Genomic DNA, 26,765 nt, shown 5'->3' with positions numbered 1-26,765 from the left:
GGGTCAGCAACCCTAACTCCTGTGTTGTTCCAGGGTCAACTGTACATCTTATGGGTATAGTAGTCTATTTTAGGCAAGCTGATAACAGCTGCACTTAATTGCATTAAAAAGTCTTCACATTTACTTGCCCCACCTACACATTTTATGTTGTTGATGTTCCATTTTACATCTTTTTGTATTGTGTATCCATTAACAAAGTATTGTAGCTATAGTTATTTTTAACAGTTTTATATCTCAGTCTATATGCTAGAGTCCAAACTGATCTACACACCACCATTGCAGTATTAGAGTATTTTGAATTTGAGTATATATTTACCTTTACCAGTGAACTTTATATTTTTTATATGTTTTAGTTTTCCCAATTAGTACCCTTTCATTTCAGCTTGAAGAACTTCCTTTAGCATTTATTGTAAGGCTGGTCTAGTGGTGGTAAATCCCTGTTTTTGTTTGAGAAAGTCTGTACCTCTCCTTCGTTTCTGAAGAACAACTTGGCTGGGTAAAGTGTTCTTGGTTGACAGTTTTTTCTTTTAGCACTTTGAATGTATTATCCCTCTCTTTTCTAACCTATGAGGTGTCTGCTGAGAGGTCTGATAATACCTTATTAAGATTCCCTTGTATATAAGAAGTCTTTTTTTTCCTTGCTTTCAAAATTTTCTCTTTTTCTTTGATTTTTTTTTTTTGTTGTTGTTTTTTTTTTTGTTTTTGTTTTTGTTTTGCTGTACGTGGGCCTCTCGCTGTTGTGGCCTCTCCCGTTGTGGAGCACAGGCTCCGGACGCGCAGGCTCAGCGGCCATGGCTCACGGGCCCAGCCGCTCCGCGGCACGTGGGATCTTCCCGGACCGGGGCACGAACCCGTGTCCCCTGCATCGGCAGGCAGGCTCTCAACCGCTACGCCACCAGGGAAGCCCTTCTTTGATTTTTGAGATCTCTATTATAGAGTTCTTTGGGTTGAATCTGTTTAGGGATCTCAGAAGCTTTATGTATCTGCGTGGCCATATCTCTCTCCAGATCTGGGAAGTTTTCAGTCATTGTTTCTTAAGTTGTCTGTCCCTTTCTCTCTTCTCCTTTTTGGACTCCTATAGTACAAATGTTGTTTCACTTGATGATGTACCATAATCCCCATAAACTGTCTTCACTCTTTTTCATTCTAATTTCTTTTTTATCCTCTGGATAATATTAAGAGATCTGTCTTAAGTTTGCAGGTTCTTTCTTCTCCCTACTGAGCCTGCTGTTGAAGCTCTATTGATTTTTCATTTCATTCACTGTCTTCTTCAGCTTCAAATTTTCTGTTCAGTTCTTTTTTATGATTTCTTTTTGTTGAACTTTCCATTTTGTTCATGCATTGCTTTACTGAGTTCACTGAGTTGTCTATCTGTGTGCTCTTGAATCTTGCTAAACTTCCTTAAAATAATTGTTTTGAATCTTTATTTCAGGTAACTCACAGATCTTCATTTTTCAGGGGTGTCAGTTACTGAAAAATGACTGTGTCCCTTTGGTGGTGTCATGTTTCCTTGCTTTTTCATGTTTCTGATGGCTTTGCTTTGGTGTCTGTGCACTGAGAGAGCAGTCACCTTTTCCAGTTTTTTTGGCCTGGCTTCTGTGGGAAAGACTTTCACCTGAAGTTGGTTGTGCAGACACCAACTGGGTGGGATGCAGCGTCTTGGGTTCCTGGGAGAGCACAGTGGTGTAGTCTCTGTGTAGCTCTGTTAGCGGAAGTCAGCTGTGGTGCAGACTGATGGGATCTTCTGTGGCCAAGGCTGCAGAGGTCCTGTGGTGGCTAGGGCTGTTGGGATCCTCAGAGGTGAAGATTGCTAGGGTCATCCTTTTTTTTTTTTTTTGCCCATGGAAGAAAGTTCTAGCCAAGGGGATAACTCTTGGCATTTGGTCTAGCATGCTGGCACTCAGATTAGTAGTGGAGTAGAATCTTGGGGTCAGACACATGTGGAACTGCTGCAGTGCCTGGGTCCTCAGGCACAGGGGCATCTGTAGGGTCTGTGGCGCTGGTATCTAAAGTGCAGGTGTGTGCACATATCCTGTGGAACCAAGGTCTGGGTCTCTGGGGCTCATCTCAGTGACTCAGACAGGGTTGGGGAGAGATACAGAAGCAGCACAGGCCCTGAGATGATAGGGTGCAGTGGTGGCTTGGGTCCAGGGAGCAGAGTGCAGTAGCAGCTGGGGACAGTGGGTCAAAGGCCCAACTCTGGCCCCAGGGGGCAGTCTCAGAATAGCAGCAGCATGTCCCTGGTGGAGGCCTGTTAAAGCCACGTGTCGGGACCCAGGCGGGGGGAACAGTTGCCGAGCAGCAGGAGCTTGACCTCTATGACGATGGGTCAGAGCTGTGATGTGGGGTAGGAGCAGAAACAGCAGCAGACATCCCAGAAATGGTGGGACAGAGTTGTGACCGGGAGCTGAGAGCCGGGTGCAGAGCAGTGGCAGCCCTGGTTTGTATACGGCAAGGCCCTGTGGCATCCGATCTTGGAGAGTGGGGCACAGCAACAACTGGGTTCCCTGGGGCAGCTCTCACCGCAGTGCCAGCCCCAGGAGCCGAGGCAGTGGTGGGCACTCCAGACGGCGCTGGTGAAGACTCTGTAGCAACTGCTGCAGGTGTCCACAGCAGGGAGGCTCGCTGGGGTTCTCCTGCTCTCCTTTTCCCCATGGGGTGAAAGTCCTTTGAGGGCCTCCTTCCTGGAGCCAAGCTGCTCTGGACTGAGAGATGAGGGGACGCAGCTAAAATGTTCCCTTCACTTTTCTGTGCAGTCGTCCTTGGTTTTTGAGCTCTACAGGGTTTTCGCTGCTGCTTTGTTGTAGTCCAGAGCTTTCTCTGTTTAAGGAAACATAGCTTTCCCTGTTTCTGTCGATTTGTAGTTGATTTATTGTTTTTGTGGGGGAGATGAGTGGAAGCACCTTCTAGCCCTCCATCTTACTCATGCTGCCACCCCATTTTTAATTGCTCTGTTGAGGCTCCGCCCTCGTCTCCAATGTGATATGCCTTGTATCATATAGGCTTTTTGGGGGGATTTTGTTGAGACTAATTGCCTATTCTGATGAGATGATCTTAAACATCAAGAGTACTGTTTTGGATTTTTGTTGTGGTCTGTTGTTTTTAAAGTATTCAATACTGCTAATTCTTGCAAGGAAAATGCTTATTCTTAAGCATTTATGCTGTTTAGTATTCCAGAAAATCAACAGTATTAGTAATATTTTATTGTCAGTTTTTGTTTTGTATTAATGATATTATTGTAATATATACTATATACTAGAATGTTAATATTTTAAAATAATTATTATTTACAAACAGCTATTTGTTTTTTCCCTAATCATTAGCCATGTTGATTTCTTGCTCTCTGTTTTTCACTTATGGTTACATATTGACATACTGGGTTTCTGCTGTATTATTTCAAATCCACAATCTTTAGAACCAGCTGAGGTGTATGTGGGAGCGCTGTATTTTGTCTGTGTTTATTTTTGTTCTTTTAGATAAAATACTTCAAAACACTTGCTGTGAAAAATCTTTTTCCTGAAGTTTTTCTTTTGCCTAAAGATAGACCTGTTTAACCTGCTTACCAGGGATAGGTTTCTACCTGGATTGAAGTAAAAAACTATGGAATCACTAACATGGTACCTATTAGAAGGGAGACGGTGTCTTTGAAGAGTAGTTTAAATGGTCAGTTTTTAAAGACAGGACTGATTGACTTGCTGTCTTTAGTACCTTATAATGAATATTACCCCCAAGATGATCATGCAAAACAGAATAATTTGAAGGCAAGGGAGAGCACTGGTCGTAAAATTACTGAGGAGACGAGGAAGCAGGGTGGTCACAATCCGTGCACGTTTGACCTGGGCTGTGGGTGGAGTCACCAAAGACACTCCCAGCCTCTTGCATGAGCATGCCTGTGTATGCTGGGAAAGCCTGATAGGAGCTATTGTATTTTGAAGGAAGGCTTTCAGTTTCTAAGCCACTGTGGAGGAGTATAAGCTCCTTGAGAGCAGGGACTGTGACTTCTGCATCTTGGATTGCGCTGTGACATCTACAGTGGTACGTGAGTCCAAAAATGTTCTGCACATAACTGAGTCCGGTGTTAATAAGTGAATGACAGCATTAAATATCCTTTTTCTATTATACTTAGAAGTTTCCTCTTCTGTGCCACAGACCAAACCCGTATTTCAGAACTGCCTGCCCCCACAAACTTCCAAAGCCCATCAACTTACTAAGTTTACTGTGGAGCAGGGGTCAGCAAACTACCAACCCCTGGGCCAGTGTGGCCCACTGCCTATTTTTGTATGGCCTTTGAACTAAGTATAGTTTTTTTTTTTTTTTGGTGCTACACGGGCCTCTCACTGTTGTGGCCTCTCCCGTTGCAGAGCACAGGCTCCGGACACCCAGGCTCAGCAGCCATGGCTCACGGGCCCAGCCGCTCTGCGGCATGTGGGATCCTCCCGGACCGGGGCACGAACCCGCGTCCTCTGCATCAGCAGGCGGACTCTCAACCACTGCGCCACCAGGGAAGCCCCTAAGTATAGTTTTTATATTTCTAAATGGTTGAAGAAAATCAAAAGAATAAGTACTGGGTAGTGTGAAAGTTATATGGAATTCAACTTTAAAGTTTTACTGGAACACAGCTACCATGTTCATTTGTTTGCATGTTATCTCTGACTGCTTTTGTACTACAGTAGTGGAATTGAGTAGTTGCAGTAGAGGCCACGTAGCCAGCAAGGCTGAGAATATTACTACCTAGCCCTCTGCAGAAAAATTCACTTACTCTTACCCCTACCCCTTGATCTAGAGCAATATGTAAGTTCCATCAATAAATAAGTTAACTGTGGTAAATGATCACCTAGAGCTGGATATTCAGGTATAATAAGAATCGTACCTGATTTTGAACACTATGAAAGCACTTTCACCCATGTTTAGCAAGAAGCCTGCAGGCTATATACATTATCACCTTCATTTTACAGATGGAAAAATTGAGGTACAGAGAGGTTGACTTGCCAAAGTTTACATAGTGGGAATTTGAGACTTAGGGAGTTTGCCTTGAGCCTTTGCACTCTACCCCTTTGCTATGCCACCTCCTGTTATAGACTTCAGCTCCCTTGATATTCTAAGAACAGATAGGTTGTCCTACATTGTGTGAACATCTTTATGCAGTTCTGGTTTTTTTTTTTTTTTGGCCGTGCTGCACAGCATGGGGGATCTTAGTTCCCTGACCAGAGATTGAACTGGTGCCTCCTGCAGTGAAAGTGTGGAATCTTAACACTGGACCACCAGGGAAGTCTGTCTCGCAGCTGCAGTTTAAATTAGACATTTCCAGTGTCTGATTGTACTAAATATTACATACCAGGAAAGAATTTGAAGTTCATTCTTTGGATGGAACAAACATACAAAATACTGTTCACAGATGACAAGCTTGGAAGGCTTGTTGGGGATGAGGGTCAGTGAGGAAGGGAAAGGATTTATGTTTATAATTTATCCCATTATTCTGGAGGCAAAGACTATAATGAGTCTGTAATGAGACATAGTGGTCAGAGGGCTTAAGCTTGGCTGATGAGGGGGCTGAAGGTGGAGGTGTGGTTGTATGGATTCTGTGTCAAGACGTGTAAGAGGCTGATGATTCTGAGGCCTTAAGCTAGATCTGCTTTTGGACTGCTAAATGAGTATTCTCAAGGAAATTTTCCTTAGGTTTCTTTAGAATGAATGCTAGTAAATCATTATGTCATATAGTATGATTCTTTAGGGTCATTAATTCATGCAGTATGATTCTTTAGGGTGAATACCAATAAATCAGAAAGTCATGTAGTATGATCACTACCAGTTTAGAATACTAATTATTTTTTCTCCTGTTGAACAAGAGAACGTGGTAGAAAGCATATGATTTCCCATATAGCTGGTGATGGCAGATGAGTTGGAGGTTAGACTTTCCCCTTCACGTGTCCATTCTTGCTTGTTGACCCTGCTTCTTCGAACATCAGGCTGCTTTCCCTTTGGATTTGTTTTTTGTCAGTGGGACCATGATTATCACAGTCACATAGGCTTGAAACCTTGGAATTACTTGTGGTTCCCCCTCCCCTTTTAGCGAGTTGTTGTTTGATTATTTTCCAGTCACAATATCCTTACCCCAGTCTCTGCTTCCATCCTAGTTCCCCAGACTGTTGCTAAAATTTAACTGACTCTTCTCTCTTCCTACATTCTACTGTCATAAAAAAAGCTCTCTAAAATGTCTCACAGTGATCCCAGAAACCTTCACATTTCTCGTGAGATAAGAGCCAGCTCTTCGTTGGCATTTAAGACCCTCCACAGTCTGGTTTCTAGCTACCTTCCAATTTTTATAGCAGCCATCTGCTCTGGGCTAATCACTGTTCCCATCATTGTCATACCTGCATCACACCTACACCATCCTATTTCTTTTTTTTTTTTGAAATTTTATTTATTTTTTTATACAGCAGGTTCTTACTAGTTATCCATTTTATACATATTAATGTATATATGTCGATCCCAATCTCCCAATTCATTACACCACCACCCGTTCCCCGCCACTTTCCCCCCTTGGTGTCTATACGTTTGTTCTCTACATCTGTGTCTCTATTTCTGCCCTGCAAACCGGTTCATCTGTACCATTTTTCTAGCTTCCACATATATGCGTTAATATACAATATCTGTTTTTCTCTTTCTGACTTACTTCACTCTGTATGACAGTCTCTAGATCCATCCACATCTCTACACATGACCCAATTTCATTCCTTATTATGGCTGAGTAATATTCCATTGTATATATGTACCACATCTTCTTTACCCATTCGTCTGTCGATGGGCATTTAGGTTACTTCCATGACCTGGCTATTGTAAATAGTGCTGCAGTGATCATCGGGGTGCGTGTGTCATTTTAAATTTTATTTATTTATTTGTTTGTTTGTTTGTTTCTGTGTTGGGTCTTCGTTTCTGTGCGAGGGCTTTCTCTAGTTGCAGCGAGCGGGGACCAATCTTCATTGCGGCGTGCGCGGCCTCTCGTTGTGGAGCACGAGCTCCGGACGCGCAGGCTCAGTAGTTGTGGCTCACGGGCCTAGTGGCTCCGCGGCATGTGGGATCTTCCCAGACCAGGGCTCAAACCTGTGACTCCTGCATCGGCAGGCAGATTCTCAACCACTGCGCCACCAAGGAACCCTGCATGTGTCGTTTTGAATTATGATTTTCTCTGGGTATATGCCCAGTAGTGGGATTGCTGGGTCATATGGTAATTCTGTTTTTAGTTTTTTAAGGAACCTCCATACTGTTGTCCTAGTGGCTATATCAATTTACATTCTCACCAGCAGTGCAAGAGGGTTCCCTTTTCTCCACACCCTCTCCAGCATTTGTTGTTTGTAGATGTTCTGATGATGCCCATTCTAACTGGTGTGAGGTGATACCTCACTGTAGTTTTGATTTGCATTTCTCGAATAATTAGTGATGTTGAGCAGCTTTTCATGTGCTTCTTGGCCATCTGTATGTCTTCTTTGGAGAAATTTAGGTCTTCTGCCCATTTTTGGATTGGGTTGTTTGTTTTTTTAATATTGAGCTGCATGAGCTCTTTATATATTTTGGAGATTAATCCTTTGTCCATTGATTCGTTTGCAAATATTTTGTCCCATTCTGAGGGTTACACCGTCCTATTTCTGCCCCCACCAAATTAGCCCATCAATCTTGTTCTCTTGATTCTGTTTTTGTTGTTGTTGTTTTTTGTTTTTTTTAAGACCTAATTTGATTCCAGCCCTCTCCTTCCCAGACCACCCTGACCTTTGGCAATAACTCCGCCTATTCGTTCATTTCAGTTTCATCATAGCCATTGGACCCTTAATTTGTGCTACACAGATTCATATTTATCTCAGTGTTTTTTCTGTTTCATGAGGGATGCAGTTGAAAATAATTAGTGGTGGTAAAATATATTCCATGAAATCAGCACCTTTTCCTGAAACTGCAAAGAGAGAGTCTAACTCTTTCCCTTTTTTTTTTTTTATGTGGTACGCGGGCCTCTCACTGTTGTGGCCTCTCCCGTTGCAGAGCACAGGCTCCGGACGCGCAGGCTCAGGGGCCATGGCTCACGGGCCCAGCCGCTCTGCGGCATGTGGGATCTCCCCGGACCAGGGCACGAACCTGTGTCCCCTGCATTGGCAGGCAGACTCTGAACCGCTGCGCCACCAGGGAAGCCCAGAGAGTTTAAGTCTTTTTTTTTTTTTTTTTTTTTTTCAAACAGGATGATTTATTTTCAGAGCAGAGAAGAAGAGTTTTAAAGGTTTGCATGTTTGTTTATAATTACAAGTTTACATTGCTCCAACAGAGCAGCCGCATTGCTATGTTCTAATTCTTAGCCATTAATTCCTACAAAAATAAACCTAAGCTTTTACAGTAACTTAAATCGATACAGAACTAAAACCGTTATGCCTCCTTAAAGGGATTTAGTTACCAAGGTGCTTATGCTCACCACGATGCCCTGTCAGAGGGACGCATGCTTCTACTGAAGGTCTGATCCCTTTATTCATGCAACAAATTTATATTCCCCACCCTCCCTCCACCCACCAGTAAAACAAAAACACAGAACTATTTACAATTGAGAGGAAATATGCTCTTGGTCAACCGACCTTGCAAAAAAAAAAAGACTGGCTCATTTCCAAGTGGATGAGACACGGAACAGTGTCCGGCCGGAGCCCACCGCTGACTGGCCTGGGCCAGGGACTGGCAGGGAGAGGGCAGGAGGGAGAGGGACGCCGCAGAGGAGCCTGTCCTGAGCGCTCATCCCCAGCCTGGATTCCTATGGAAGCCACACTCCAGGTGACAGCTCCCAGCTCCCTCCCGTTCAGGGCCCCATCCTAAGCCTCCAGCACCCCTGACCCCTGACCCCGCCAGCCCTCTACCTTGACATCGCAGCTCAGGATGTCAGGGTCGTCTGGTTTGCTTCTACAACATGATCCGTGGGACACCCCACTTTCCATGCCCTAGGCACCCCCATGCCCCCATGCTGGCCACACCTGGCTCCTAGGCCCCACCTGTGGCAGTGGATGCCAGGCCAGCAGCACCAGCGGCCAGTTGGATTACAGAGATGCGCTTGGCTGCTGCATTTGCCAAATGGGATTTGGTTCCACGTTAAAAATCAAAGCTGTCCAAAAAAGGTCACAAAGTGAGAATCACGCTTTCGCTCTAGAAACCTTTCTGCAAAATACCAAAACCTTAGAATCAGGCTGTGCACAACTAAAAAGGAAAAATAGGCCAAGATACCTCAAAGAGGTTTCCCATATACACGTCCCCCCCAAAAAGTGGTTCTAACTCAGACCATGTCCAAGTTCAGTTCAGTCCAAAACATAAGCAGTAGCATGGGAATTTTCCAAACTCAGTAAACAAAGTGACCCACGTCTCCCGCAGTAAGTGCAGTGTTTTCCACCATCCTCGTAGACACAGTCTGGCATCTGTGCCGCTTCAGCAAGAGCCTTCGGCTGCCTCCTTACACCCTGCCGGTCCCAGCTCTGTGGGACGTCGGGTTACGACGGGTTGCACCGTTGCCCCTGCCCCCTCGAAATCCACCCCGGAAACTACGGCCACGGAGAAACCTTCCCGACACCCCGAAGGTCTCGGTGTTGAGCTTCCTCTCTTCAGCCCACGTCGTCCGCCTGGAACTGGTCTTGAGTTCAGAGGAAATGTTGTCAAAGAAGGACTTGGACTTGTCGTAGTAGCAGTTGGGCCCCAGGTGGTCCTCCTCAGCAGGGGCCTCGTCACTCTGGGCCACCACCGCCAGGTCCTTCTCCTCCCCTTTCTCAGCTTTGTCGTCTTTAAAATTCAGTTTCTTCTTAAATTCTTTGTCCAGCTCCTCTCGGTTGAACTGGGCATTTGCACTCTCAAAATCAAAGTCTCCTTCAAACTTGATTGTGTTTTCCTTGACGTTAGTTGGACGGCTTTGCCCTCTGGAGCGATTCCTTGTTCGTCTGTTCCCTGATCGCCTCCTCTGAGGTCTTCTGTTCTCGTCATTCACCTGCCCTTGAGTCTGCCCAGCTGCCGGCTGAGCTACATCGCTGGCAGCCTTGCTGCTTGGCGGGGCTGGGCGCCCGTTGAGCTGCATCCCCGCGGTGCCCTTGCCGGGTAACAGCTTTTTGGTGTTCAGGTTATCAAGAGAACCAGTCTGGACAGCCTGCTCCACCATGGGGCTCTTGCTGACTGAGACAGCCGGAAAGCCAGTTCCTAAACCCAAGGAAGCGGCATACTGCTGGCTGAGCAGGGAGCTGGTGGCCAGCTGGCTGTAGGGCGGCATCCCTCGGAAAGGGCTGTAAGGCACGTGTGGCTGGAAGGAGGAGGCCGAGCCCGAGCTCAGGGAAGATTGCACAATAGCAGGGTCCTGAGGGAGCGCGTGCTGAGCTTTCGGAGGTTCGCACACAGTAATGTCTTTGATGTCACTTCCCCGGAAGATGATGTACTCGTAAACTTCCTCTCTAGGTGGGGCAGGCCTATCTGTGGGACGGTCTTCAGTACCAAAGGACCTCACTTTGGCGAGCGCCACCGTGGAGTTGTCCGTGTCGATGGTGTAGAGAATGCCCTCGTAGCGGATCTGCGCCTTGGAAATGAGGCTGATCTTGCTGCCCAAGTACGGGGTGCCCGAGGAGCCGCTCATGGCAGCGGCCGCCCGGCCGGGCCTGGCCCGCTCGCCTCCGCGCGGTCGCCTCGCCGCCCGCTCCTCCGCCTCTGCGCCGCCTCACCGCCGCTCGAGGGCCTGCGCGGGGACCAGAGAGGAGAGTTTAAATCTTGACTAGTCTCTGGTCAAGCACGAGTTATTGCTTGGACAGAGTTATGGATAAGAGCTGTTTTCCTCTTACAGTGTGCCGTAAATCAGTTTTTAGGGCCTTTGACTCAATAGCAGGAATGTTTAATCCCTCTCTATGCTTGGCTTTCCCTCTAGATGCCAGGAAAAGCAAACAAATGCTAAGCTCTCCTTCTTAGTTGTTCACTCTATGCACTGGTGATAAAAAATCTGCTCCAGCTATCCTTGGCCTTGAAAAGGTCATTGCTAACCTTTTCCATCTAGAACAGTGATTTGCAAACATTTTTGCACAAGTACTCCCTAATAGTTTTTTAGAAATCGTCTTAAAAGGAAACTGTTCCTTTGTACATTTAAAGCTGTTCCTAACTTTAAATACTGACAAAGGATAGAATTTCCAGCATAGTATAAATATTGACATTTTAAAACAAAACACTGCTCTTTCAGATATACCCAATGGAGGCAAAATATCATAGAAATTTAATACTATCAACCATATAAAAGATACATAAAGATACTGAAAATTTTACATCTCTCCTTTTTCTCCTTGAACTTGTATTTCATTGCAATTTCCCCACAGGATTTTATCCTAATATAATACAACATAATGCCTAGATGGGATACAAAAAATCTAATTGTGAAAATGCAGGGTCATGTTATTGCAATTATAATGAAAGAAAAAAAGTACCTTTTAGTCTGTACTGTCACACAGAGGACAAAAGTAAAAGTAGTGAAATTTATTGTACTAACTGACCGACCATGCACTGAACTGAGCAAGTCCCCAGCGATCACAAGGCAGTCACTTTCTTTTGGGGGCAGGCCTGCAGTGCACGGCATGCAGAATCTTAGTTCCCCGACCAGGGATTGAACCCAGCCCCTTGGCAGTGAAAATGTGGCATCCTCACCACTGGACCGCCAGGGAATTCTTGGCAGTTGCTTTCTAACCACCACCAGCACATGCCTTCCCTGGAGAAGCTTAAATGTTTGGGCATAGGGGCCTGGACTGGAGGATGGGGCCAAGTCCATTAGATCAGATTCTCATATTCTTCGAGTTTGTTGACATACGATTTTACTATATATTTTTACGACCCAAAGTAATATTGATCATACTGTCATACATCTTTGACAAAAAAAAAGTATGTAAATTAACATTCTAAAATTTATTTATTGTGACCTTAAGGCTGTGCTAAATTTCTTCTATACTGAGTTGTTAAAATTATTTTACATAATTGATCAAAACATATTTAAAATTTTGATACTTTTTAAATGAAATGTGAAGTTGTTGAAAGTCCTCTTTTAATGAGAGTGATTCTCTGATTAGTTTATCCCTGGATAAATGTGACATTGCTAGAATGAAAGAGGGCTGAATGTCAGTTCTGTCTGTCTTTCATTTCTATGTAAATGCTGAAAAACAGCCCCTAAATAAAGAAATGGGTGTGGAAGTAGCTTTATTGAAACCATTTTACTCAGTTCTTTAAATTCCATGCCAAAGATCACATTGTGTTTTTAATCATCCTTCCACTGACAATTTGATTAGTTTATTGTTCTATTTTTGTTGAAAACAGAGATTTGGTAGCTCTAACTTTTAGAATTGTTTGTTACTTAGAGTTATTCATTCTCAAATTTGGGGGCATAAACCCAAACAGCTTTACCAAGACTATCAAATGATTATTAATCGTACCCGTTACTCTTTCACTTAGAAAAACTTCATTTAATCCCTCTGGAAAATCCAACCTGTTACTTTCAAAACACCTTCCAGAAATATGTTTTGATACAATTAGTGCTTTAAATATAGTTTTACCATACTATATATTTCATTAAGTATATAATTCATTCGAAACCTTTGAGCCGCAGGTTTAATCATTCAATTTATGTTAAATGTCTACCATATAATGAAATCAAGTCAAATATCCACCATTTATTTCATCATTAAATCAGATAACCAAATCATATTTCCTTTCTGTCAGAAAAAGTCCGACTTGACAGTTCAAATGTTGTGTTAAAGAATTTTGAAAAATATTATAAAACTTATTAAAAACATCACAGAACACCTTTTGTAAGAGATTACTAAAAGCACTCAAGGTGTAAAATCCGTAAACTTCACATATTTTTTTTTTTTTTTTTTTTTTTTTGCGGTACGCGGGCCTCTCACTGTTGTGGCCTCTCCCATTGCGGAGCACAGGCTCCGGACGCGCAGGCCCAGCAGCCACGGCTCACGGGCCCAGCCGCTCCGCGGCACGCGGGATCCTCCCAGACCGGGGCACGAACCCGCGTCCCCCGCATCGGCAGGCGGACTCTCAACCACTGCGCCACCAGGGAAGCCCTATTTTTTAAAAACGACTCATAATAAAGAAGACATAAGACTTACTGGAGAAATATTTTTCCAAGGAGTTAGGAAATAAAAATTACCTGTATTCTCAAGTCAGGTGCAGTTGAAGCAAAAAAGTGATCCCAATGTGAAGTTTTATGAGTTTGCACTTCAAAAGTTTGACAGTCCTCTAAATTATCTCATGGAATTTTAGCTAAATTCAGCGATACAAGTCGTTCACAGTCTACCTTATTGTAGATGTGAAATGTGAACATCTCTTCAGATACTAGCATTAACTAAACCATAGTGACCTAGACTCTGCATTAATGCTCATAATTGGATCTCCATGTTTCCCAGGAAAAAGAAAATCACTAACCTTTTTTGCGAAGAATATTTAAAATGTCACAGTTTCAGTATTGCAGTTTCAATGTAAAGTACATTTGATGCTTATTAATTAAAAATTTCCCAATTAATTTAAAAAAAAATAATAAAAACGATGTAACTCCATATACGATTTCTCATTATTTAACTTTTCACAAGTCACAATCCTCTATAAGCTAAAATTATAAGTTATTAGGAAGCAAGTAGGTTGAAAAGGCAAGATAATCTTTCAATAAAGGTATGTGCATATATTGAACTACTGTGGCTTTTGGTACAATTAGGAATCAAAAAATAATGTTAATTTTATTAGGATCAGATTTTTCTATAGAACGTTCTATAGGGTACTAAAAACTAGCTGGTGTGGCAGCTAGAATCTAATTTATTTTCTGTTACTACGTGGTGGGAAACATTAAATCATTTCATAAAATTCAATAAATTGAGATTTGACTATTTGGAATATGTATTTCATGATATGATCATGAAAAGTTTTGTCTGTAGGTTTTATTCAACACATGAACATTCTGGTAGTCCTGAAAAATATCCCAATTTAGAATTAAAATAATCAGCATTACTAAACTATTCCTGTTTTGACTGTTCAAAGGTACTTTTTTAGGGGGTCAGTGATTGTTCTAAGGATGAATATTTTAAATAGTAAGGTACTCATGAGAAAAGCTGTTTGTAGCGTTCAATGTCTCTTACAGGTACTTCTTGCTTTGCTGGTAGGGTTTCTATCAAGAGTGATCTATTTCTTCCTTGGCATGAATCTGGAAATGGAAGTAGCCAACTTGTTAAAGAAAAATCAGCATTACTTCCACAGTACCACACTTTACCACGTATCCAAATTTTGAACATCTTAACAATTCCCCAAATATCTCGTCTCTAAATCTCCCTTAACAGAAATATAGAACAGGGAACATTAGGCAGCCCCAAGGACTGACACTCGTGGACCCTGAAGCCCTGAATGCCTCAGGGCAGTGCAGCCTAGCGTGAGCTGGGAAGGTGAGTAGTGTGCCTTTAGTGTATAGAATGGAAGAAACATTGTGGACACAGTATTTTGTTGTTTTTTAGATTGCTCAGTTTGAGGGAAAGTTGTGTACGAAAGGTAAAGATGTGGAGAAAGTTCCCTTTAAAATTACCCTTTGCTCAAGGACTCCTTGAAAGGTTTTGAGGGCCCCTCATAGGGTTAGACATACCCCATATGAACACTCCAGTCCAGAGTGTTGAAGATTTCTGTTCTTATTTCCATATGTTCATAAAATGCTTTCATCAGTGACTGTGCTTTTTTTTTTTTTTTTTGAGTTCCCATTTGATGAAAGTTCTTATTTAGGACTTCCTTAGGGTTAGTCGTTCGTAGGGGAGCGTAAAACAAACTAACCTGCCCCTTCCTCGTTACTGTCATAAAGCGTATCCTTCAACCGGCCAACACCAAGCCTTTTGAGTTCCCTTTATCAGATAATGTCAGGAACACCTGGGTTATAGCATTCTTTCCACCTAAGTCTAGTGCTTATTCAGTCCGGAGCTGTGTTGAAACTGCATACATACAAGGCATGATGTTAAGAAACAGTTTTCAGTGCAGACAGCTGAAACGCAATCACTCACTCTGCTGAGTGTTTTGGTGATTACACTGCCCTTCTGCTCGCTTGTTTAAAATGTGTAAAGAGCACTGCGGGGAACCATGACCGTGACTTTTGTTCAGTCTCTGTGTATAGTGAGAAAAATGTGGCAACTCCAAATAGTAACTGAATCATCATTCAGGAAAGACAGATAAAATAAAATAAATAAACCTTAAGTCGTAAAACTTGCATTAAGTCCTACATTCCTTATACAGGCAACTTCCTTGTGTTCTATCAATAGTGTTTGCGGAGGAGAGAAGGAAGGGGAGCTTTTAAAAAGTGAATCTAGTAAAAGTCCAACTAATAATTTCAGACATTCTTATAAGGGATTTTTTGCACAAATACTTGGATTTAATGGTGCTCAATAAGAATCTTATGCTGTTTTAGATAACACAGTTCTTTATTTTTGAGAAAGTTTATTAATCCATTCAAAGACCACACTCTTACAAGACTTTTTATGGGCTTACTGAGTAAAGTCATTTATTCCAAGGCTCTATTTGACTGTCAGGATTGGGATGAAAATTTCCTACTTTTAAAAAAATTATTATTAATTATTTATTTATTTTTGGCTGTGTTGGGTCTTCGTTGCTGTGCGCAGGCTTTCTCTAGTTGTGGCGAGCTGGGGCTACTCTTCATTGCGGTGTACGGGCTTCTCATTACGGTGGCTACTCTTGTTGCAGAGCACGGGCTCTAGGCGTGTGGGCTCAGTAGTTGTGGCTCGTGGGCTCTAGAGCGCGGGCTCAGTAGTTGTGGCTCGTGGGCTCTAGAGTGCAGGCTCAGTAGTTGTGGCGCACGGGCTTAGTTGCTTCACGGCATGTGGGATCTTCCTGGACCAGGGCTTGAACCCGTGTGCCTTGCATTGGCAGGTGGATTCTTAACCATTGCGCCACCAGGGAAGTCCCCAAATTTCCTACTTTTGTCCAGGGTAGAAGGAAATAGAATAAGATAAGCGTTAGGAATTTCTCAAGGCTTAGAGGATTCTCTGTACAAAGAAGAGGAAGGACTTGGGAACTGGGTACCAGAGTGCCTCATCCAGTGTGTGTCTCCCTAAGCTTGTGTCCGTGGTCCTCGCCTTGCTTTGTTTTCTGCCTGGGATGCACAAGATTTTATCACCTTCCTGTAAAAGGTTCTAAAATCTAGTGCCCTGACCTCTCTTGAGTTCTATAAGTTTTTCATGAGTGTCACCAGCATCTTTAGTTTAATACATTTAAAACAAAAAACAAAAACACGTGGCTATTCCCCCCCGCCCCCAGCCTGTTCTTCTGCCACCTGCTCATCACTCATTCAGAATCTGTGGCAAAACTGCTAGTTTCCTGTTCTTTGGGCTTAAGGGTTGCTTCATTCATCACAGTGCAGGCATGCTGTGGCTTTCTGCTCTTGGAGGAAGCCTAGATGTGATCACCCTTTGCATCTAGAACGAAAAGTTTGCTAACAAAGCTGGAGGGAAGTGCTGTGTTTTTAGGAGGCGATGCCTGAGCCTGCTCCAACCAGCCCCCACTCCATTGCTCCCAGGGGTGGTGTCACATGTCTGCCCAGTGCCTCTGTCATCCCTGCAGGCTCTGCAGCCCCTGGAGAGAAATGGCTCGGCCCCTGCCTCCTTGCAGTCTGCCTTTCATCTCTTCCGTTGGAATAGTTGGGGTTTGCCTCTGCTTTTACTCTAAGTGCATCTCTTAGGTTTCTGGCCTTTGAACCATGCTTGGGTGTGGAAGGGGTGCATAATTCTAATTTCTTTTTAAAATCGTCTTTGTACTTCTCTGCTTATAATTGATGCCAGTCATTTATGATATCCCAAAGAGCTTCTTAAACATCCCCCTTTAAGACAAGTGGTCAGTGCTTTCTTGTGTGAGCTGTCAGGTAGGTAGATGGTATATTTGGGAAACCTGTGAATGTGGTGCCCTCCCCCAATGCCCAGTTCCAGACCTAGCATGTGTGACTCTTGTGACTCAGTGATGAATCCTCTGAGATTCATCACTGGCCCCATCACCCTGTCTTGATACAGTACGTGGACATTTTCAGACCCTACCACGTAGGGCCCCACGTAAAACAAACAGCACCATGGAAGTGGGGCTTCCTTGGAGTTCAAGAATGCTTTATGAAAAATGAAGACAACCGTAGAGGATTCTTTCTCTCAGCCCTGGTAAGTAGCTGGGATGCAAATAGGCCTAGGCTCACATTCTGTTGGAAACTTTTAAAAAGACATTTCTTGGGAGTTCCCTGCCGGTCCAGTGGTGAAGACTCCACGCTTCCACTGCAGGGGGTGTGGGTGAGGGAACTAAGATCCTGCATGCTGCATGGCATGGCACGGCCGAAAAGAAAGACACTTCTAGGAAGTCATTCTGCGCTTGGCAATTGGTAAGAGAAGGTTAGGCACTTCTTTTTTTTAGTGCAGGTCATGACATCCCATCCATAATTATGTATGGAGATACATATATAATTATGGATATATAATTATATCCATAATTAATAAGTATAATTGTAACAATATGATTATACTTATTGAATATTTCATTTTAATTGGGACATTAAGGCATACACAGGGAAAGATAGCTGACTGTAAAGCGGGCTTCTCAAGGGGCCTCAAGTGCAGCCTGGTGTTTGAGAGCATAAGGATCTGGAGTCAGATCTGGGTCTTGATCTTTGTCCTGACACTGGTGGTGTGGCCGAGGCAGGTTACTGAACCATTATGACTCAGTTTTCTGTATAAAGCTTTCTTTGTAGGCCTGTTGCAAGAGTTAAATGACGTAATGTCTGAGTCATGCCTAGTGAATTATGGCCAATGTAGCTAGAGTATTGCAGAGTAAAACACAAATAAAACATCTGCAAAACTCATCATGGTGTTAAAGGGTAATCCTGATTGGCCCGGCATAATGGATGCAGGCCTACAGGTCACCTTATTTTCCATGATTAAGGGATGAGTGATCCCAGAGCCTGGAATAGTACTGAGATTGTTGGCAAAAGCAAAATGGCTCTGACTGTGGGAATAAGGGGGATGTGAGGCACAGAAGGAAAGCCAGCGGCCAGATTAGCAGACACATCACTATCTCAGTTCAGTAGAAGGACAGTTCCCACCAACCCCCACACAAGTAGATTTATTTACCGAAGTGCCAGCTACCCATCGTCAAGTGGAGGTGATGGAGACGTAAAATGATTAAATCCATGTGGTTGAGATACACAGAGGATAGTATAAGGGTAGAAGTCAAGATAAATGGGCTAGTGAGTCAGAGAACGCTTCTTCTAAGTGGGAACACAAGTGAAGTCTTAAAGAACAAACCAACAGACCTTAGAAGAGGTGATATTACCAAGCAGCAGAAACAGTATGTGTAAGAAAGAAAGGTGTGGGAACGTAAAACACAGCTTGATTCTTTAAGATGGTATTTTCCCAGTGGAGTTCCATTTTTCTTTAGTATGACCTAGGGTCTAAACCTGTTTTGGACTCTTACACTGACCTGCATCATCTGCTTGGCTAACATTAAGGCAGATTTCACTTGGTAAGAAGTGTTCTTGAAACCTTGTCTAAAAGTCCTGACCATGAAGCCTTTAAGAATAGTGATGTTAGATCCAGCTCTGAGCTGGTGTCTCAGATTTCCACTAGACTGGTTCTGCAACAAGTGTTCTGTGGCTCAGGGAGTTCCCCACCCCACTCACGTATATTTGCACTGAAATGAATCGCTCACTCAAGCCCTACAGTAATAGCCTCCACAAATAATAGACAGCTTAAAAGGCAGTCTCTCGTTAGATCTTAGTGGAAAGATTAATGGATACCAAAGTCTTGCATTTCAGTGCCTCTCAAATATAATTTATCATCGGAATTGCTTGAGGAATTTTTAATGCAGAGTTTCGGCTCCTACTCAGAGATTCTAGGATGGAGCCTGGGTCTGTATTAAAACAAAAGAAATCTCCCACAAGTGACTCGAATCATCAGCCAGATCTGAGAACCTTGGTTGAGAAGACAGCCACTGGGCTAACTGTCCAGTGACTGCTGCTGATGAAATCGGACCAGTCAGGTTCTTCCTGAGAATAGATACCGAAAGACACTAGTCATGCTCTTGAGGGGAAGTGGTGGCACTGCCCTCTGAGTGGTAGCTACATTTCTCGTAGGTGGAGGCAAGAGGAGCCAGTGAGCAGAGACACACAAAAGCAGCTCATATGCAAAGCCTTGCAGATGAGACATTGCAGACGTGTCCTGGCAGCTTTCCAGTCCCCTGTCCCTTTCTGAAGCCTGGCCACACTCCTTTCTTTGCTTCCCTGAGATGCTCCTTTATCCTTATAATAAATTCTCCTCTATGGCTAAAGCCTGCACAAGTTGTTTTTGTTACTTGCAATTAAAGAGCCCAACAACTAGGAGTCTAACTAAAATAGTTTCTCTAAAGAACAGTCGAGAAATCAATCCCTTCCTTCCTTCCTTCCTTCCTTTCTTTCTTTCGAAGTATAGTTGATTCACAATATTGTGTTAGTTTCAGATGTACAGCAGAGTGATTCAGTTATATATATATATTTTCAGATTCTTTTCCATTATAGGGTATTACAAGATATTGAATATAGTTCCCTATGCTCTACAGTAGGTACTTGTTGTTTATCTGTTTTATATATAGTAGTGAATATCCATTAATCTCAAACTCCTACTTTATCCCTCCCCCAAGCATACACTTTAAACACGCTCAGGTACAAAATATCAGCTTTCTTTCCAAACAAGTCTGGAAATGGGCTCAGGGGAGGAAAAAAACCAAACCACTCTTAACTATTGCGTGGTTTATTTAGCTATTAACTTGGGACAAGTAGTACTCCTTTATGGAAAAAAAGAAAGAAAAAGAGGCTATATTGATAGGAGAAAATGACAGAAAGCGATGGAAGCCACACGTGAACCAGCAGGGTCCAGATGGCCCTCCAGAAGGGAAAAGGGACTACAGCCAGTTTTGTGGCATGGACGATCTCTGAGGCCAAGCCAGCCTCCATTATGCTAATCCAAATCTGTACCTTCTGCCTCATCCTCTCTGAGTCAGACCAAGGCTGGCAGAGGTCCCTGAACCAGGCCGGGATGTTTGACCCATCGGGTTTAAAACAATCAACACTGTCCAAGAATCAAATAGAGCACAGCTGTTCTCAGATGGGATAACAGGCAAGCTACTCTTTCCCAAAGGGAGCATCCTTGCCAAACCAGGATGCCCTCAGGGTCTTCCTGCACAGGGCATTTAAATACTCTCCTACTCTTGAACAGGAAACGGTTCAAGCCTCCTAGCCACCACCACACAACTAAAAACCAAGCAGAGACATCCAGCCAGCCAGGGGATCGGGGGTTTAGAGCAGCGTCTCTCGGGTGGGTCAGTGGGCTAAGTTAGTGGCTGCCTGTTCCACTAATGAGCTTGAGGCTACAGAGGACACTTGGGCCAAGCAGCCCTACTCTGCTGGCTCTTCTGGCCACAGAGCTGTCCCTGAATCCAGCCAGCCAGATCCTACCACCAGAAGAGAGATTGGAAATGGACCACAGCAGTTCTAAGGCAGGAAAAGCCACCCCAAACAGAGTGAAAATTGGGTCTGTAATGTCATTAGGTCCCATACGAGTGGTTTTCAAATTATTTGCTAGAACCCCTAAGGGTTTGCAGACCCCTGGAAGAGAGAGTGAGGTCTGAGTCTCTCCCAACCCCTGGCATCCTAAAGCAGTTCCACCTTTATTCATTGGACTTTCCATCATTTGGTTGGAAGAATGGACACTTAACTAATAATACTAACAGCTCATACTGGGTGTGGAGGTGCATGAGGAACTGCAGGCACACACGCCAGACACTGTGCTTGGTGTTTTAGATGCCTTAACTTGTGCCTTCAAACAATTCTATCGTTATCTCCAGAGCACAAAAGAGAAAACAGAAGTCAAGTATCTTGTCCAAAGTCACAAAGCTAGTATATGGGAAAGCCAGGAATTGAATTCTGCTCCCTGTGACCCTGGAGCCTGACTGTTATTGGTCTCTAGAAAGGACCAAAGGGAAAACCAACGGAGGGAGGAAAATAGAGTGTCAGCCTTTCACTAAAGCCATCTTGCCTGCACATCAGAACCATCTGGGAAGACTTGAAGATTACCGACTCCAGGCTCACGCCTCCGGAGATACTGATTTCCTGGATCTGAGGAGCAGCCCGGGCTTAGGGATTTGTTTTTTAAAGATTGAGAGCCATTGCATTAGAGAAACAGTGATAGGAATTCAATAATTAAGATTACATGTCAACACTGATTTGAGGGTGTCAAAGATAGGAATTTCCCTCATGGCAAAAACTGACGGTGTAAAAATATGTCCTTTCAGAAGGAGAAAGAAACACGGCAGACTCCTCTTTCTCCCCCACTGCTCAGCTATGAACTTGAGAGCGTGTGGCGGTCACTAATTCAGTGGATCTGCATGGAGAGCAGCTAACGTGTAGAGGAGACAGAAGGGATGCAGGAAAACTATAAACTGGCATTCAGGGCCCACTGTCTGTGATTCTGAATGCTATGTACCCAGTCCAGGACTGTGATTGGCGAGTGAGGTGCTCACCCTGGGCACAAATTTAAGGGGACTCAAAAAAAAAAAAAACCCAAACTCAGTCATCAAAATAAATACTATTTTAGTGCCATATTAAAAAAATAAAAACTAATGCAAAAAACACCCACAGTGAACAAAATGTCAAGGATTTAAATATAGACTGGATCTGACAGGGCTGGGACGAGGGGAGTGGCGTGAGTGGTGCAAGTGTAGGCTTGGATCTTCTGAGTTTGTTTGTCTGTCTTATTTGGCCACACTGCGCAGCATGCGGGGTCTTAGTTTCCCAACCGGGGATCTAACGCGTGCCCCCTGCAGTGGAAGCGCAGAGTCTTAACCACTGGACTGCCAGGGAAGTCCCATGGATATTTTGGCATTAATTTTGATTTTTAAAAATACTGTATGAAAGTATTATCAAGAAGAGTAAACAACTTCTTTTTGGCTTGTTCAGATCCTTCTGAATTGAGGGAGGGAAATATCACAGAAGCATCAGAACGTTAGCCTCCTGGAGGCCTGATGCTATTTCCTGCATCAAAGTGAAGATGTCAACAGAAAAATGACCCTCAGGTGAGAGAGAGAGAGAGAGAGAGAGAGAGGAAAACCATGCACAGAGAGGGTAGGAAGAGGGTGAGCTGAGTGCAGGCTCAGCCCTTGTCACTAGGGGTACCCTTGGAGTCCCTATCTGTTGATTCTTGAGGCTGGGATGCATTCTGGACCTGTGAACACACAATTCCCTGTCATAAGGCTCCTTACTGTTCCCTTGGTAAGTTAACCCATTTAACCTTCAGTTCCCCTTATCTGTAAAGTAGAGCCAATAATATACATTTCTCACAGGGATGTTTTAAGGTGAGATGACATCATATATGAAAATGGCTTCAGACACTGCCTGGTACATTCTAAGTGCTAAAAAGCATGGCATTTATTATTATATGATGATTCCATTTCTAAGTCTGTTCTAGAAGCTCTACCTTCTTAGCCCACTTTTGGAACATTTCACTGCTCACTGATAACTCACCAGAGGGTGGGCCAAATCAGTCAATTTTGTTGCTTGTAAATCTGGGAATTTGTCACTAAAATAGGTCAGGATTAGAGAAGAGGTGGAGAAGCCTGGGTTCTAGTCTCAGGTTTAGAACTTGTCAGCCGTGTAAGTTAGCTATGTCGCTTCACATTTCTGGGCCTCTTTATTTCTTCCTTATGAAATGAGGATAAAAATATTAGTATCTTTCATGTTGTTCTCCTGTTGTGGGATCAAAGAGAAAATGGTGCAAAAGCGACTCAGATGCCCACTCAGAGTTGCCCACTCGGATGGAAATATGCTTTGTTAAGGTCTAATTCTTGAAGTGGCTTATTTCTTTGAACTAGTTCACCTGGTTCTGATACTGAACTTCAGTAATCCTTGGAAGTAGATTCTTCATTCAGGACTTTAAAATGATAGCAGAAAGGATTAATTGAGAGTAACAAAATTTGGACCCTGGAATGAACTACTTACTATTTGCCAAATTCTTGTTCTAAGTAGAGAGAACAGACATTAGTTCTGGCCTTAACTGTATTACTTTCCCATAGGGAACTGGGGAAATGTCTTTCTCCTCATCCTAGAAGTACAGCTACTTCTCTTGCTGTCCAGAGTTTGTATGTTTTGATCTTCTTAAATGTCCCATGTAGTTACATATTCTTCATGAGTATGTGTTTGAAGCACCACTTCTTTTTCTCAAAGCTCATGCACGAATTCATGAGAATTTTCAATAATTTTGACTGTAGGTGCTCATAATTCAAACTTTAACTTGAATGGCAGAGTCATGTTCCAGCCATCATTAGAGAATGAGTGCAGGGCAGTGACTGAGAGCATGGGCTCTGATGTCATGCAGTGCCACCAAGTAAGTGTCCTTCCTCTGTTAAATGGGGCACAGTAGCCTTGATCTCATAGGGTTGTAGGGAGAAGTATAAGAATGGGTGTTTATAAAGTGCCTAGCGAATAGTAACCACTCAATAAATGTTAACCGGTATTGTGTTGACCCTGTTCATGTTAGCTGTCACACTGGTCTGTGCAATTCTGAAGCTTGAAACTTGTTCTATGGGGCAATTTCTATGAATTCCAATTACTGCTCCCTATCACACTTCCTGGCAATGTTTTTGTCTCTATTTCTTTGCTTTCTTCCTCTCTTCGCAGTGGCAATGGAAAGGCTTATATAGAAAGACTGATTCCAGGAGGTCTTTCTCCCTCCTGTTGCTGCTGTAACAAATTACTATTCAATACAACTTAGTGGCTAAAAACAGCATAAATTCACAGTTGTGGAGGTCAGAAGTCCAAAATGGGTCTCATGGGCTAAATTCAAGGCGTTGGCAGCATTGTCTTTCTTCTGGAGGCTCCACAGGAGAATCCGTTTTCTTGGTTCAAAAAGAGAATTTCCGGGACTTCCTTGGTGGCGCAGTGGTTAAGAATCTGCCTGTCAATGCAGGGGACGTGGGTTCGAGCCCTGGTCCGGGAAGATCCCACATGCTGCGCAGCAACTAAGCCCGTGCGCCACAACTACTGAGCCTGTGCTCTAGAGCCCGCGAGCCACAACTACTGAAGCCCAAGTGCTGTAACAACTGAGCCCGCGTGCCACAACTACTGAAGCTCGTGTGCCTAGAGCCTGTGCTCCGTAGCAAGAGAAGCCACCACAATGAGAAGCCCGTGCACCACAACAAAGAGTAGCCCCCGCTCGCCGCAACTAGAGAAAGCCCACACACAGCAACAAAGACCCAACGCAGCCAAAAATAAATAAATAAATTTATGGAAGAAAAGAAGAATTTCCAAATGACCCATAAACATATGAAAAGGTCTTCAGCCACATTAGTAATAAAGGAACATGAAATTTGAAAATGCAGTGTCTGTCAACAATGAAATAGATGACTAAATTGTGATCTAATCATATAATGGCTTACTATACAGGTGTGAAAATGAATGAACTGCAAATATATACAATAACATGGACTGTATATATATGCCCAAATGTAACATTGAGTGAACTTAGACAGTCACAAAAGACTACATAGTGCATGATTTTATTTAGGTGAAGTTAAAAGGAGAAATGCCACACTAAACCATAGTGTTGAAAGGTGAGCTCTTAGGTAGTAGGAATAGAAGGAGAAACAAAGCAGTCAGAATAATAAGGGAAGGGTGGTGGGGAGAGGGGATGATGCTGAAATCCGGCCTCTGTACACCGGTACCAAATTTAATCTCGGAGACAGAGTTTTGGGTGAAGTGGAAAAGAATAACTTTATTGCTTTGCCAGGCAAAGGGGGCCACAGTGAGCTAATGCCCTCAGAACTGTGTGTCCTGACCTGGAGGGAGTAGTGAGGACTTTTATCATAATGGTTCAAAGAGGCTGTGTGATCAGCTTGTGGACATTCTTCTGATTGGTTGGTGGTGAGGTAATTGGGAGTTGGCATCAACCTTCTGGTTCCAGCCGGTCTGGGGTCTGTGTGCTTGTGGACGGCACAGCATTAATTTCTCCCACCTGATGGGGGTTTCAGTAACTGCAAAAGAGCTCAAAGATACTGTTATATGTTTCCCTTAAGGGGGAACCAGGACCCTGCCCCAAGGCTGCACTATTGTTTCTTGACTGCTCCTCCCTTGTCTCCACATCCCCTCTCTTCCCTGATTAGCAACTGTTTGAACCTACCCGTTGGAACCAGGGAAGGGCATGGGAGCTGAATGAAGCCTATTTCCTGTAATCAAGAAGTGGGGGACACAGAAAGGCTTTTGTGCCCAGGAGCCCCACAGGGTCTGCTCGGTTTCAGGGATGTGTGGTGTTTGGCAGGAGGACGAGAGGGCTTTGGGAGTGCTGGCAATTCCTGTGTATTGACCTGGGTGGTGGTTGTGTGGGTGTTTATCTTGAGATAACCATTGTACTGTATGTTTTTGTTTTGTACACTCCTTTGTTTTTGTATGTTCTACTTTACAATTAAAAAGTTAAACAAAAGCAAAAACAAAACACCAAGATGGTTCAAGACAAAAAGGGAAATCAGAACTCACTAGGAGGCATCCAGGAGCCTAGGATGATACGGGAACAATTCAGCACTAAATTTAACTTATGGTTTGCAGGGGCCAATGCAGAGAGGAAAACATGTTGTACCACGTAGTTCACATTGTCTGATAAATATTAGCACTCATGTTTACCTGGAGAGGCGAATCTTTCTCTGGCTCTAAACCGTGGGCAGAATATTGGACTCGTTGTATAAGAAGTAAGAACAATGAATTCAGTGGCAGATTTTCGAAGAATACAAGATGTTCCTTAAATGGTCATTTCCTATCTGAATTCTTGATAAAAGCTGAGTGCGCGACGTTCAGTTATAACTCAGGGAAGGCATTTCTCAGGGACTCTAAGTTGACACAGTCCTGTGGCTTTCTAGGGCAAGGACAGACCTATGCGGTAGGAGCTCGGGAAGAATTCCAGCTGTTTCTTGACGGCAGCCTTCGGGACTCTTTTGCATGTATGCTCACAGAGAGGTGGCCGTACCCATCAGCGTCCCAGGCTGATCACTCTTTGTGGAGGGTTTCCTCCAACCCTTCTCTTAGCCCTGGTTTTCTCCCAAGGCTCTGTTGGCTCTCTCTTCCTTGACCTTGACCTCGACTTGGCCTCGACCACAGCTCCTCTACTGCTGAGCATGCCTGACTCCCCAGCTTAGGGTTGGGGCTGCTAAGAATTCCTAAGAGTGGCTGGCTCTGCACTCTGTCCTACGTGCAAAGGATGCAGTGTCTGCTTATGTCTCCACACTTAAGGCACTGTGCCCATCGGCCGCCAACTCTGCAGCACAGCAGAATCCATGACAGCACTGGCTTTGGATTCAGACTCTGGGGGTTTAAATCCTGACCCTACAACCTTATGGATGCAGTTTGTCGCTCATTTCTTCCTCTGTAAATTGGAGACAAGTAGACTGTTTACCTCACATGCAGTTTAAAACATGAAGAGTGGGGGGACGATGTAGCACTGTGGTTGAAAGCATAAACTCAAGAACCAGATTGCCTGGTTCACATCCCAGCTCTACCACTTAGTAGCCACGTGGTCTTGAGCAAGTTTCTTAGCTCTTCACACCTCAGTGGGCTCACCTGTAAAATGGGAATAATATAGCACCTGCTTAAGGATTGTTGTGAGGATTTAATGGTTAATATTTACAATACATCTAAAATAGGGCACGTTCCGAGTGCTTTA

The 26,765-nt window shown here is 43.7% G+C and overlaps 1 protein-coding gene across 1 annotated transcript; it reads right to left on the bottom strand.

Annotated features, from left to right (window-relative positions):
- Positions 1–7,895: 7,895 nt before the first annotated feature.
- LOC308608229 (protein LSM14 homolog B) lies at positions 7,896–10,719 on the bottom strand. The gene has a single exon (XM_081220964.1). The coding sequence runs from the start codon at positions 10,619–10,621 to the stop codon at positions 9,464–9,466; it is 1,158 nt and encodes a 385-aa protein (XP_081077090.1). The 5' UTR covers positions 10,622–10,719; the 3' UTR covers positions 7,896–9,463.
- Positions 10,720–26,765: the final 16,046 nt, after the last annotated feature.

This window comes from Mesoplodon bidens, assembly GCF_964165515.1.
Source record: "Mesoplodon bidens genome assembly, chromosome: 20".
NCBI classification, from domain to species: Eukaryota; Metazoa; Chordata; class Mammalia; order Artiodactyla; family Ziphiidae; genus Mesoplodon; species Mesoplodon bidens.
The sequence above is the reverse complement of the archived record's forward strand: the minus strand, read 5'-3'. Positions and strand labels throughout refer to the sequence as shown.

Coding starts and splice junctions, on each gene's coding strand:
- LOC308608229 (XM_081220964.1), bottom strand. CDS start 10,621: ATGAGCGGCTCCTCGGGCACCCCGTACTTGGGCAGCAAGATCAGCCTC.